General features: G+C 33.8%; 1 protein-coding gene across 1 annotated transcript; it reads left to right on the plus strand.

The window, feature by feature from the left end:
• The first annotated feature begins 836 nt into the window (after positions 1-836).
• On the plus strand, positions 837-14,801 carry LOC124369557. Its single transcript, XM_046827585.1, has 4 exons — positions 837-1,172; positions 6,186-6,291; positions 13,970-13,992; positions 14,611-14,801. Exons 1-4 carry the CDS (start codon positions 977-979, stop codon positions 14,799-14,801), a joined length of 516 nt encoding a protein of 171 aa, XP_046683541.1. The 5' UTR covers positions 837-976.
• The last annotated feature ends 1,295 nt before the right edge of the window (positions 14,802-16,096 follow it).

Consider the following 16,096-nt stretch of genomic DNA (forward strand, 5'->3'; position numbering starts at 1 on the left):
CAGGATTTCGGACTTTAGCCATTGTTAATGTTACAAAAGTATATCATTACTTTTTGAGGATTGAAATCTATTCTCTTTTTCACATGTAGAAAACACTTAATACATAGAGAAGCAAACACAAATCAAAATAGGGCAATACAACAATACACAGGCCAAGGTTAAAACACATCTAGATGAATGTTTCCTTCCCTATTAATTAATTGTTTCTTGTGACTCCCGAAGAAGAGGATGTCTGGATTGTTTTATTCTTGTAACATTTAATGATGACAAATGTCCGAAATTGTGTTATCCTTTTAGTGAATAGGTTTAAACGTTACAACTCAGATAATTTTTCATTCATAAGGAAGAAAATATTTTAATAATAAGAATAATAATTTTTTACGGCATATTTAAGCATTTAGCATGCATTATTACACAATTCTGGTTCAGCCAGCAGTGGCATTTGATACCAATTCAATTCAAATCATACTCTGGAACATTTTGAATTTAGATATCATGGGGGATAAGAGTGGGATTGTTTATACGGGTGAACATTAATACATTTTTGCAACCAGTTAGAGTCTATGGTCCTTTATCCATACACTATCATTGATTTCTTGTCAGCCTGCAACGGCATTTGATCCTCACCTAACTGATATGGGGATAACAGGAAAAATGCCCTAAGAGTGAACAGGACTACGTTTTTACAACCACCATTTAGAGTCTACGGTCCTTCATCCGTACACTATCATGTGATTCTTTGGGTAGGTGACAATGGCATTTGATACTCATGTCAATCAACTCTTCCTCTGGAAAACCTTGAAGTTATTGCTGTCACGCATGTACAACTCTTATAGTTGAACTTCAGTTGTGATTGATTTGTTGTTCAGTCTTAAATACAACCCTGAAAATTCTTATCCCTAAGAAATCAGCTTTTGAAAAAAGTAGTGATGTTTTCGGTTTGACATTAGTAGCACACTGGAATGTGTGATTGCAGATGTCGGCTTTACAAACTGGAATGCTGAGCTTAGAGGATTGTAATTTCACTCTGGGGACAGGCTTGACCGAGCAAGAAGAGGTAGCGCAGGATCTGCGTAAGGTGATGGAGAATATGCGGGAACAGAAAAAACAGTTGTTGAAGCAGCAGGCCGGCCTCAGAGCCACCTTAGCGACTCTCACCGCATTGGTCAAAAGTAAGTAGGCTACTTCTTCCATTCACCTTCATTTTTTAACATCGAACCGAATAATGACAGTGATCCATACTATACTGAACTTGATTAAAGTAACTAAATAATTACTTTTTATTTTTTCACTTCATTTTGCCCTTTTAATAATGAAAAGACCATTAAGGAACGGCATTAGTGACCGGCATGTGTTCCAAAAATTTCCATTCAGACATTCTGCTCACTGGTATCTTAGGATTTGTTAACATATTGAAGTTTGCAAGTTTGAAAAGTTTTGGTCTAAGGCATTGCAAATGAAATCGCTCATTAAGTTTTTAAAACAATAATTAGTTTTACTTTGAAAAATCTTATAATATTAAATACAAAATTTATCGACGGTAGCTAAATTTTGTAATATACCCCTTTACGGTCTGTGCATTAGTGAACATTTCCTGAAACTCTAGTTCCTTAAAAGTGTTTAAAGTCAACACTTTGAGGGGGAAATTAAAGGGTTATATACTTCATAATAATCATCCTTTATCTGAGCTATATTAATACACCAAGGAACTTTACGGAGGTAAAAATAATGTACCAGTGTGGGGAGGGGGAGGTGGGAATGCATTTTGTAGTTAGTTGTCAATATACGCACCTATTGGAGTACCATCACTATTCAGTATATTTGTAGGTGCAATGCAGTACTTGAGATGAGTATGTGGTGTATAATATAATGACTGTTCTTCATGGATATACATGCCATCCATCACGGTTATACAGAGGTATTGGTAATGCCTTACAATAGCAATGCCTTAACCGAGATATAATGTTTCATATAACAGAAAGATCATTGTCATATTTCCACTTGTATCCTGTAAACCTGTTTCCTGTCTAGTTTGCGTAATGTATTTGCTTAAGTTTTATAATATATTTACAAGTTTTCTTTTATATGTATTAAAAGTATGACACAATATAAAATGGATTTTGGGATTTTGGTATAACCTTTTTGGCAATGACACATCCGAGATGTGAGGATAGGGGGCAGTCAATTAATTTTTCTTTTTCTTTTCCACGTCTTAGACGGATATATTATAATAGCTGACTTTGACCAAAACACCAAATATAGTTATATCTGTTATTATAGATTATGTCTCTTGGAGAGTTGTTTAGTTCACAAAAGGCATTCGAAATGCCTGGTGCTCGCTCCGTGCTTATCGCGGTTGCCAAGGAAGTATTTGTAAACGACCTTCACTCTGCAGGTGGGAGGTGAGCGCTCTTTGACTAATTTTGACTGTCTGCTTGTCAGTTCTGCATCTCCTACAGAGCCATATCCGTGGCGTGTATTAGTGCTTTTTCGGTTGTCACAAGCGCACCTCTACTATGTATCTCATTATTGCTCATCTTGTGGTAGTGTTAAACTTTCAGTTTAATTACATTTTGCAATGAAGTTACAATTTATTTAAAATAAACAATTTTGTAAATAGTTCTTTTTTATTTTTATCAATAGCTACGCTAATTTTAAGTAAAATGCCCTGTTTTATACGTTTTTTTGGTTTTAACTTTTATGATTTAGCTATAATAATAATTAGCTTTGAATTTAAAGAAACAAAATTTGTTTACTTGTCTTGGCATTATATTTTTTATTTATTGCTTATTGACATTATTTTGTACATTATTATAGAGATAAGGACAAGGGTCATAGAAATACATGTTAAAATTCAGTGGTTAGGCATTGTCAGTCCATTGATAAAATTCATCCAGTTGGTATAAAGGATGTTCTTGTAGCCTTCAGGAGCATATCACTTCAGGAGTTGTCCAAACTGCAGCCTGCTGGTCTTCTTCAGGTTCTCTGGAAGGGCATTCCATAACTTGGCTCCAGCGTGTGCAGGGTGTTGGTAGCTAGAGGCATGTCTGGTGTTGTAGCTGTGAATTTGGGCACCGGTTCTTGCTGCTTCGGGTGACTTGAGGTGAAGAAAAGAGACTGCTTCCAGGATGTAAAGATTCACTACAGTGAGTATTTTCAACTCTGCAAAGGCTTGACGACAGGATTCTTTAGGCTGGAGACCCTTTAGAACTCCGATTGTTCTTTTTTGGTGGACAAGGAGCTGCTGCAAGTTGTTTGTTGTAGTGCCCCCCCCCATGCCGCAATCCCGTACCGGAGGTTCGATTCATTGAGAACGTAGTAAGCTATCTTTGCTGTTACTGTGTCACTAATATTTTTTATTTTAAGGATTACATACAGTGCTGTGCTGGGCTTCTTGCAAAGGGAATCAATTAAGGGTCATCAATTAATATACCCAGGTACTTTGAAGTAGTAGTTTTCTCCAGATTTAGTATTCTTCCTGTTGTTTCTTTGTGTTTTCCTAGGACCAGCCGCTTCGTTTTATTCGCATTTATAACAAGATCATTTCCTTGGCTGTATTGTATTGCCTTGTTTAGTGCGGTGTATGCTGCTATTTCAAGTTGTTTTGGTTCTTTTTTACCAAGGAGAAGGACTGTATCGTCAGCATACATCGGTGTATGGCTATAGTCTTGCATGTAACTAGGGAAGTCATTTGTGTATAAAATAAACAAAATAGGCCCTAGTACAGATCTTTGTGATACACCACGATTAATGATCTGTGGAAGTGATTTTATCTGTTGTGTTAATCCCTTGCTGGTGTGGTTTATTTCAACAATTTGTCTTCGTTCTGTTAGGTAGCTTTTTATCCAGTTGTATGATTGTCCTTTCACTCCAAGATTTGTCAGTTTGTCTAAAAGATGTGTATGGCTAAAGCAGTCGAAGGTCTTAGAGTAGTCAAGCAGGATAGTAGTAACTGTGTTGCCTTCTTCCAGTTGATCTGTTAGGAATTCGACAAGGCTAATAAATGCTGTTGTTGTTGATCTTCCAGTCTGAAAACCGTGTTTTTGTGGTGTAAGCAGTTGGTTGATTGACAAGTGTTGTAGTAATCTGCTCAAAAATAATTTTTCCATAACTTTGAAAAACGTTGGTATCAGTGATATCGGCTGATAGCTAGCAATTTGGTTGGTGTTTCCTTGTTTGAGCTTCGGATAAACTGTAGCTATTTTTAAAGCAGATGGAAATGTTCCAGAAGTGAAAGATTTGTTAATGAAATTCACTAGAGGACCAACTATTTCTTCTTTACATATTCTCAACAATTTTGTAGAGACACTTGTCATATCCAGCTGAGGTTTTGGTTTTCAATGATCGTATTAGTTTGTCTACCTCTTCTAGGGATGTCGGTTGTAGTATTAAATTTGGAATATCTGGATTTGCGTCTGATAGTATTCTTTGAACACTGTCTTGGTTTTGATATTGTATTGTGTCATCGGCTATATTTATGAAAAAGTTGTTGAAATGTTCTGCAATTTTGACTGGGTCACTTATCAGTTCTCCCTGTATATCTAATGCTAAGGGCAGGGGCTTATCCTCTTTTGACTTCCTTTCTGAATTTATAATTTTCCATATTGCCTTTGATTTGTTATCTGCCACGGTTATCACATCAATGTTTTCTTGTCGTCCATAACTTTGAAAAAAGTTGGTATCAGTGATATCGGCTGTTAGCTAGCAATTTGGTTGGTGTTTCCTTGTTTGAGCTTCGGATAAACTGTAGCTATTTTTAAGGCAGATGGAAATGTTCCAGAAGTGAAAGATTTGTTAATGAAATTCACTAGAGGACCAGCTATTTCTTCTTTACATATTTTCAACAATTTTGTAGAGACACTTGTCATATCCAGCTGAGGTTTTGGTTTTCAATGATCGTATTAGTTTGTCTACCTCTTCTAGGGATGTCGGTTGTAGTATTAAATTTGGAATATCTGAATTTGCGTCTGATAGTATTCTTTGAACACTGTCTTGGTTTTGATATTGTATTGTGTCATCGGCTATATTTATGAAAAAGCTGTTGAAATGTTCTGCAATTTTGACTGGGTCACTTATCAGTTCTACCTGTATATCTAATGCTAAGGGCAGGGGCTTATCCTCTTTTGACTTCCTTTCTGAATTTATAATTTTCCATATGGCCTTTGATTTGTTATCTGCCACGGTTATCACATCAATGTTTTCTTGTCGTCTCAGGGGAGCCTAAGGTCATATTCTTTTTTAAATTGAGCTGCATTATTTTTGTCAATCTCACTTCCAGTTATATTGTGTAAGTCTTGAGCTTCAATGTAATGTCTCCTCAACTACGTTGCTATGGGGTCAGTCAGAATTTGTTTATTTCGTTTTGTTTTTATTCTCATTTTTGTTATAGGGCATGTCATATTTATTGTGTTAGAAAGAATACCGCTAAAACTGTTGTAAGACTCCTCTGCATTCGTTGAGCTGTAGACTGCTGTCCAGTTTTACTGTGAAGGAGAGCTTTTAACTTAGGCAAATTTCTTGTACTCATGTTTCTGCGTTCGGCCAATGGTGGTGGGGGTAAGTAGTTATCCAAGTTGATGGTACATAGCTGTCCTGTGTGGTCTGAGATTGCTGTGTTTAAAACCTTAACGTGAAGCTTTTCTAGCTGCAGCTTAGTGCATACATAGTCTATGGATGTTCTGGAGGTTGGTGTGATTCTAGTGTATGTGAGGTCCAGTCTCTGGATGTTGTAACTAGTCAAGATTTCTGTCATAGAATGTAGTCATTCTTTTTTGCCTTGCTGTCAATATTAATGTCACCCATGATTACTACTGGCTTGTTAGTTGGTCAGATACAACATCCAGACCCGCCTCCAAGTTTCCTTTAGTCCTGTAAACCCCAACTAGGTAGAGAGTGTACTTGCCAAGTTCAATCTTAGCAATTGCTACTTCACATATCATTTCCATACTGTATTCCTAAGTGTCAATTGTTTCAATTTGACATTTTAAAGTGTCATTTGTGAATATAGCAACTCCTCCCTTCTGATGGTGTTTTCTGCAGTATTCTGCTATCATTGAGTACCCTATTAGTCTTGTGTTTAACAATGTGTCTTTTGTCAGTCACATAGTAAAGTTAATGGATTTATTAGTGGTGTGCCAAGGGTTAATCGTTAAATTCATGTGTGATAATCAAGACTTGTTTCATAGATGCTGGTTTGCCGTGCAAGAAGTGCCAGAATAATGAAAAAACAGGAAATGGGACAGCAAACACAAGTCAGAACCAGGCACAAGTCTGTGAACCGCCTGAAGATATGTGAGATAACAGAGTTGGTGCAGGTAAGTTATTTCTCATCACATCTTAGTTAGACTATGAACAGATTAAATACAATCTCAATCTCTAATACAATCCGTTTGTGGTCCATGTTTTATAATAATAGCTGCTCTGTGCACCAGTGTTTTTATCCTATATTGTAGTTTTCCTATATACACCACTTCAGAACATTGCTATCACAATTATAATTCTCGGAAATATCAGCAAGTCAAGAAATAACTAAAACTGATGATTGAAAAGTAGATTTTAAAGTTCTTTTAATGCCAAATACTGTTAAAGTATTTATCACGAAAAACTTCAGTTAACATCTTACAAAATCTATTGAGGATCAATAACTCAAATTGCCAAAGAAATAGCAAAGAAATAGGCTACATGCAGTTTGGCACAGGTTACTCAAATAATAAATGTTAGCTGTGTACCTTCTGAGTTTCCTAGATAGAATAATGCTGAGATTATTTATTAATCATGGAGTCAAACCTGCTTAAAAATAACAGTTAGCAAAGTTTTTGAGGACCGATGACGCCTATGAGGTTTATTTATAGGGAAAACTTTCAACTCTGAGGAAATTTTTCTTCGAGGTACACAGATTGGCCTCCTTCAGTTGGCCATGATATTACATGTGACACTATTACTGTTCTTGAAGAATATTTTAATAAAGAAATATGACTGTGATAATGACTATATTGAGCTCTCCTTTTATTTTTTAAATTATTAATTCTCTGTAGGAAAAGGAAAACAATGTTACCTAGGATTTCAAGTAGTGTATTGAGAATTTTGACACTATAAAACAATATTCCTCTTAAGTTCATTTCTCAAACAATACAATTTCATAAAAGAGGACATAACATTGTACAATTTATATTTATATCTTAGTGAAAATATTTACAAAATAATCCTAACATTAACTTAGCATGATATTTTGGTGGAAATTTTATAAAATTGACCACCATATTTCCATACTTTTCATAAATGTATGACTTGATACTTAGGCCTACTTATACTTATATTCCATCTGGCACATATAGAATAAAAGGTATGTTTCAAACTCTTATAAACTCATAACACTTTCAAAACTGTAGAAACTCCATGATCTAGAAATATTTCAAGATTAAAAATTGTTATAAGGATATAAAGTAATTTCTAAAAACATGATTTAATACGTTTTAAATTATGTATGTAATGTGTGTATTATTATTGTATACCTCTCAACAAATTGTACTGCTGCTATAATAAAACTTTGTTGTTTGAGTTTGGCTAACAAATTTTTCTAAGGCACGCTTAAATCTCGTAATAAATTTAGTTTTTATCAATTATGGCATTGGATTATGATTATGGCAATTGTTAAAAGCCCATGAAGTCATTTTTATGTATATTTTTTATATATATATACTCGCCTTCGGCTCGCTGGGGGCTACGCCCCCAGGCCTCCAAAGTAAGTGCCTTAAATTCGGGGATAAGAGGGATTTGATGATTGGTAAAATTCTGACATGAGGTCATGCCAGGAAATTCCATGGAGGGGGTTTTAATCTTACCAGGGGTTAAGACATCAGGGGGTTTAATTTATTCAGGAGGTTATCTGGTCATACCAGATACTTCCGGGGGGGGGGTTAATGTTACCAGGGGTTAATGACACCCCAGGCCCCCTTTCCAATGTTGGCTAAATTCGGGGATAAGCGGAATTCGGAATTAAATTAGACCTATTTTATTGAATTTTTTAGTTGTAATCAAAGTTTTGACTTTATTGGCATTTCACGGGTTAACCGTTAGAGATACGACAAAAAGTGACTACACCATTCGTGTCGGAAATTTAATTTTTGATTCCACCCTCGGATTTGAGCTACGACCTATGGCTTAGTCGGTACGTACAACGCTTGGGATAAAAGTCTGCACTGGTCAGCTGTTGTGTAAACAGATTTAGTGTAAATAAATTAAAAACTACCTTTATCAGATTATTAAGTTGATCAGGGGGTTTAATTTAATCAGGAGTTCATCAACCAGGGTTAAGAGATTTGGTGATTAGTAAAATTTGGACATGAAGTCATGCCAGGAAATTCCTGAGGGGGGATTTAATGTTACCGGTGGGGATTAACATATCAGGGGGTTTAATGTACTAAAGAGGTTATCAGGTCATACTAGGAAATCCCCGGAGAGGGGGGTTAATGTTACCGGGGGTTAATGACACACCCCTGGCCCCCTTTCGGGTGTTGGCCAAATTCGGGGATAAGGGGAATTTGGAAATAAATTCGACCTATTTTATTGAATTTTTTCAGTTTTAATCAAAGTTTAGACTTTAATGGCATTTTACGGTTTAACCGTTAGAGATACGACAAAAAGTGACTGGACCATTCGTGTCGGAAATTTAATTTAGCTACTATCCCTGGTTTAGTTGGTACAATGCTTGGGATAAAAGTCTGCACTGGTCAGCTGTTGTGTAAACAGATAGTTTAATTTAATCAGGAGTTCATCAACCAAGAAATTCCCGGGAGATGGGGTTTATGTTCTCGGGGGTTAAAGAACGCGTATTACTTTTCTAGTAAATTTGTGTCTGGGCACGAGGAATTTTTATCAAAATAAAACGTTGATCATGGGGTTTAAAATACTTCGGAAATTATCATTCCACGCCAGAGTTTTGTCAATGAACTAATATTTCATAAAAAAACACTCTGTCCCTATCTACTATTGAAGCTTCACTAACGCTCAGCCAACTCCCGATGTGGAGGGGGGTTTTAGTCACTCGTTAACGTAGTAATACAAGGTCAATATGGAACCAGCATGAATCGCACTAATTATAGTTGCAAAATTTAAAACACCTAAAAGTGACGACAAAGAATTAGCCATTTAGAGCATTTATCAGGCTTACGGAAATATAAACGATAGAAAGCTGCTGGGCCTTTTATGTAGATCCTATCAATAGCTACTTACAAAAAGTTTTACATTTAAGCTAGGGCCAACGGTTCGGCCACTATCGAGCACGAAAAGTAAGTTTTTAAGTAAAGTTTTCAATATAATCACGTTTTACGGCTAAATCATGGAAGATAGAGTAAAAAAATCACTGAACCTTTTGTGTAGATCGCATTATTTTGTATTAAAATCAAATTTTTAATCTGGGCTAGAACTAATATTTTGTCTGAAATAGATCCCAGAAAACAAAATCTCACGTAAAACTCAAAAAAATCAAAAGGTTAAAACGCGTTATGCGGCCAAAACCGTTAATGATAGGGCAAAATGTTACCGAACTTTTTTTTAGATCACGTGATTTCCTAAATCCTCCGTTTAAAATTTGTTTTGAGTTACGACCAAACCGTTGAGCCGCTATCAAGCCCGGAATGTAAATTTGTAGGCGAAAATTTCCAAATATTTTCATTTAATCGAGTTTTGCGGTCAAACTAATGGTGATATAGTAAAAGGTCACTAAACCTTTTTTGTAGATTATATTATTTCATAAATCTAACCTTTGTTTTATTTTGACCTCCGACCAATTTTTTCGCCGCTATCGACCCCAAAAACAAAAGTTTCGCGTGAAAATTACAAAACAATTTCACATAATCACGTTTTTTCGGCCAAACCAATGGGGATAGGGCAAAAAGTCACTGGACATTTTCTGTAGAGCGGCCAATTTGCTAATTTTTTGGGTCAATCAGATTTGAGCTACGACCAACGGTTCGGCCGCTATCGGCCTCGAAACATTATTTTTATCGAAAAAATCTCTGGAATTTCAAATGTTCGAGCGTTTTGTCGCTTAACCATGGAAGATAGAGCAAAAAGTCACTAAACCTTTTTTGTAGTTCACTTCATTCCTGAACATTTATTTTTCGTCAGATCCGAGCTAGCTCCAACGGTTCGCCCGCTATCGGGCTTACAAAAAAGGCCTGCAAGGGTAAAAAATGCGCGTTTTTTTAATAATTTTTTTGAGGGGTTTAAAAGTAAAAATGTCCAGTTTTCAGACTTTTCCTCCGGGTCATATTGCAAAAGGTACCTGCATGGCAAATTTCAAGTCTCCAGCACTTCTAGAACTATGTTAGAATTTGTATCTATATATCAGTGAGTCAGTCAGTCAGTTTCACATGCGGCTGTATATATATAGGATATATATATATATATATATATATATATATATATATATATATATATATATATATATACATATACATAAAATTATACATATACATACATATGTATACATATACATATTAATTATATATCATTAATATTTAATATTAATTAATAAATACCTAATAGTTTATTAGCTATTAATTGGAACAAATTACACTAGGCTTCATCAAATTACTTACAACTAAGACGCAAGTTAAAAAGTACAAAAATAAATGGATTTAAAAATAACAACAGCATTAAAATTCTTATATCATTAAAAATTGCAGTTTGTTAGTATAAACCAATTCTACAATTAACCAAGTACTTATTACAATTTTGTATGTTCAGTTTTACTTTCATAGGTAATTTTTAGGGAACCAGAGCTTTGCTTGGTCTAAACAATCTTTACACTGGGTTTTTACTTTGGTGCTGTCAGTATTGTAACATAACAAGGTTGTATCATCTCCATATAAAATTGAAAAACATGGTACATTTAAACTAAAATAGTTAATAAATAATAAAAATAAAGAGGGTCTTAAAACAAAGCCTTGGGGTACCTCTGCAACTACACTTAAGAATTCTGAGGAACAGTTACTAACACAAACCAATTGTTTTCTGTCTTTTAGGTAACTTTAATTATCTGTAATTTGTTAAGCCATAAAATTCATGTTTTTTTAACATAAAATAGAGTGAGTAACAACGTCAAAAGCCTTTTTAAATATCTATCAGACTATTTCTAGCTACCAGCTTATTTTTAAAACAATGCGAGACAACTTCAATAATTGATTTAACACCCATTACAGTGGAGTGATTTGGTCTAAAAAAGGATAAATTAAATCGTTGTATGTTATATATTGATAATAAAGTTGTCTTATTAAATAGGGTACTAATTATTGGAAATATAGTTATAGGACGGTAGTTCTCTGGTAATTTGTGATCTCCTTTCTTAAATATAGGGGTATCCTAAGAAAACTTTAAACGGCTAGGAAACTGACTCTCGACTGAGACTCAATTGATTATATAAGTAAGAGGTATAATTATAACATCTATAATATTTTTACAACTACATTTGACATAGCATACAAGTCTTCATTGCGTGAACAGCTCATTTTGGAAACAACAGATATTAAGGTGGTATCACAGTCAATTACTTTTCACTTTGTATTTACACTATTACTACTAGGGTTAATAAAAAATTATTCAATATGTAAGGTGTTACAGGTACAATATTATTACTAGGCCTACTCTCTTCATGCTGTTTTACATTTATTATTTGCATTTGTAATCATGTTGTCATTAGCAGTCTACTGTAACTTATTAATTTCTTGATTGTACAGTTTTTTTAAGTTATTTAAAATAATCTTGTCCCTAGTATCTATAGTAAGTTCCATCTGTCACGTAACACTAAAAATATAAGCTCTCATGTTGTTAAGTTGAAAAGTATACTGGGGTTTAAGATTACAGTGAGATTTTTTAGCTACATTGACAAAAGGACGATAAAGAACGTAACAATAACTTGACACATCAACAATAATGAAAACACAGCATCAACATCTACATTATCATAGACATAAGTTAAACCAGTTAACATTATTAAGGGTAGGCCTACACATTACTGATTTATTTCATGTATACATTCACCATTTACCTTACTGGTATCTTTATTTGGGACCAAATAATTAACCCACACACCAGCATATAAACAATAATAATATGTCTATGTTTCTGAGTAACTATCAGCCTCTATTCACAGTTGCATGTCCGGTTAAAATCATAGTTTTTTGTTCATGATCTTAGTAGGTCTACTATGATGAGCTTGCCAAGTGTTCAATTCACTCTTTCTGTATTTAACTTCAGCAAAACTATTACAACTATTTTCATTTTCCCTTTTCGAGTTCACTTGTTCCGAATCCTGAATTTCTGGCAAACCATCACAGTCCTCCAAATCAGCAGATGTTACTTGTATTTCCAACGCTGATGCACGCCACTGCCTTCTCAATAATCTTGCTCTTTTTTTGTCAATTGAGATATTTTTATTCGATTTGGGTGACAACATTGAATGGCTTCTGCTATTATTGCTGGTAGTAGACTGATTGTTAGAGATAACTACTTTAGTCAAATCCAGACTATCGTTATTTTCTTTACCAGATTTAGGATAAATGTCTATTAGCTTCTTTAATTTAAGGAAAGATGCTAGTTTTTTTATTAGTAAACTTTAAAGTACTGGAATTAGTAGTTTGATTATTATTACTGGATAAAATATTTCCTTGGACATTTTTTAATAAATTTATCGGTATTTCATCAAAGTCTGAACTTCTTTTGTTTTTTTTACTACTAATTATTTTTAAAGTTTCCTTCTCATTGCTTGGGTTACATCTGAAGATTTTACAACTTGTGGTAGGTAAGTCACAATTATATAATTATTGCCATTTGCCCTACTATCATCTACATAAGTTAAAATATTGTCCTCAACAAAATTTATAAAATCATTATTGAAACTTTCACATATAGTAACAGGATCATGAAAAAGTTTATCATGCAGCTTAATAATTATAATATTCTCTTTTAAAGCATTCTACCCAACCTCATTATTTATTACAAAACATTTAAAATAAGTAAAAGTTTTCTGGTTTTATTTTTCTGAGCTAAGGAATTAATGCTCAATAATAGAGCATCATGGTTGGACAGTTGTATGTTTATTTGTATTATATTGATACTTTCTTTGTCAATATTTGTGAATATGTTGTCAATTGTGTTTCTGTAACCCTGGTTGGAAAATTTACTAACTATCATAGACCATTAGCTACTAAAAGGGTATTACGATTTTTGGATGCAAGGCCTTGTTCTGCCAGGTTGGTATTTATATCTCCCAGAACTGTTATATCTGCAAATTTATTTGTTAGGTTTTCAAACATTTTACCTAATCTGCAACTAATTCTTTTTTATTTAATTTAATTGGATTTCCCTAGAAACCTGCAACCAGTAAATTTGAATTTTTGAGAGGGAGGATATTTTCAACCAAGAGCATTCAAATATTGTTTTGCTAAACATTTGTTCAATTTATATTAAGTCACTTTTTTTAAATTCAAGTGTGGTTTAGCCAAATTGACCACACCCCCTCCATGTGATGTCTCTTTACCAAAACTGCTGGTTACTTTATAATCTAAGATGTTTATTCTTTCTGAAGTTGTTCTAAGCATTTTATGTTCTGAAAGTACAATAATTTCTGAATTTAATTCATCAAGAGTAATTTTGAGAGACTCAATTGATGACTCAAGCCCTCTTATATTCTGGTGAAACAATGCAACACATTTATTATTATTACAATTTTTTATGTCTTTAAATTTGAGGTTGGGTTTGCCTTAAAAAAGGATTGTTTTGGTGTAAACAATCTAAACTATTATTAACACTAAAATGTTAATAGCGGTATCTTTTTCTTCTTCATTTACATTATTTTTTAATTCAACAATACACTTGTATTTACACTCTGCATTAGGACCTCACTAAATGTGAGGGCCCCAGGCACTGTTTTCACACTATCACAATTATTTGATATATCTGCTGACAGTGTGTGTTGTGGAATTGAAGACTGTAAGTTTCTTTTTGATAGTTGTAATTAGGATGATGAGATGGTATTGATAAGTTTTGTTATTTGGTAGTTGAATTCGTCATGTGACAATCCATTTCATAGCTGACGGTAAGGGTTCTGGGAGTAGGACACAATAATTATTTTGTACTTTTTTCATATTGGATTTTTTTTTCAAGTTAAAAATTAAATCAGTCAATTAACATTGTCTCCCAGACATCCTATCGGGGAACATATAAGATGTTTAAGTCCCATTCTCTTAAAATCCACAGCTAAATCTTGAAAAGAAGTGTTGTAGTCGTGCATTGTTGGTTTTCCATTATATTTTACTTTTGTAACCAGGCTGTAAATGGTAGCACTGCTTTCAGCTGTCTGTAAAGGTACATGGTTGAAGATACGTTGTTCAGGGTTCGGATTACCAAAACATTTCTTAAAGACTACAGCGATCCATGTGGTCATGTGCTGAGGATGGTGAAAATAAGTGCTTGGCACTGAAAGGGTTAAAAACAACTACTCTCATTATTACCTATTTCAATTTCTACTTTTAAAATGAGTATTTACAAGAATAATTGTTAAGTTTACTAAACATGTTCAACTGTGTAATAAAGTGTAATGTGTGGCAGGTGAGGACTTTGAGTACTTCGATGAGGACCATATCTGGTCACTGTGCAACCAGTTGTTCCACAGATCTGCCAAGTTTGAGGACTTCCATAGCCACGTCCTGACTCACTTCTCGGATGAGGATGGGGATTTAGACTCCATCATCTCCAACAACTACCACGTCGTCACTAGAGACAATAATAGTAATGAATAAAATTGTTACTTGCGTATTTTTGTGTTTTTTACAACTAAAGTAATTAGGCAGCAGAGAATTATTTGTTAAGAGAAAATTTCTAATGTTCATGTGTTATCCATTAATTTAATATTTAGTTTAGTTATTTCCTATAAGTTGGTAAGACTGAAGTTTACGTAAAATCAAATTGTACACAGTACATACGTATTTAATTGTTAATAATTATGTGCTGATGAAAAAAGTTTATTGTGGACAATAGCGAATTTTAAGTAAGTTACCACTGTTTGGTTGAGAACACTGCTGCAGTACTGCTAGCGACTGCCAGATTTCAACAAGTTATGGATCTTGGAAGTTTTATAAGTTAAGTTCTTGTACATTATTTTGATATACTTGCACCATTTTTGAACATTAGAGGCTGAGTGTAATAGTGATAAACTTACTGTTAAACCAGTTTCGTGGTGCTGTATCATACAAGGATCAACCAGAAAATAAGGAATGCCTTGTCATCGTGGCACTCATAACAATATGTAATTTTATCTCTCTTGGTGGTTCTTGTATTAGTAGTTACATTAATTGTTTTTATATGAAAATAGTTGTTACTATATGTTTGCAAACAATGTGTTAAATTATTCTAAAATTGTTTATGTCATGTTGTAAAAAACAATTTAAATGATAATAAAAATAATTTTTATGTTGATTGATTTTGAATTATTTCCATAATGTGCATTTGTATGATAAAATTCAACATAAGAGTATTTTCCATCTAATTCAAAAGTTTGAACGTATTTTTAAAGCAACTTTGTCGGGAAGAATATCACACATGAAATATATAGAGAGTGTGATAGTTACGAAATTCTTAACAAGGAAGGAAAATAATCACTTTGAATCCTTTAATAACCCTTTCATGAGTGCATAAATTTATACTAAATCGTACAATTGTACTAAATTTCTACTAAATTGTATCGCCTATTTCTAATTTAATAATTCATCTATAAATTAGAAGTGGTGTTTCTGGCATATGTCATATGTTTTTTGTCGCTATACAATTTCTTTGTACTTGAATCCAAATATAGGATTTTTGTGGCACTACTAATTACAGGAAACAAAGCTGTGCAATTCTGTATGTAGAATAAATTGGATAGACTACAGTACAACAGAATGTGAAATATCTACTGGTATTTAATCTGGCACACTTTGGAAGGAAATAGTAGCTAGTTCATAGCTGCTCGTAACATACAATGTCTATGCATGGTTTTCCATGTATAAACCGTTGACTAATTTTAACATTAAATGATCCTTAAATGAATTTTAACCTT

The sequence above is a fragment of the Homalodisca vitripennis genome, chromosome X, assembly GCF_021130785.1.
Source record: "Homalodisca vitripennis isolate AUS2020 chromosome X, UT_GWSS_2.1, whole genome shotgun sequence".
NCBI lineage: Eukaryota > Metazoa > Arthropoda > Insecta > Hemiptera > Cicadellidae > Homalodisca > Homalodisca vitripennis.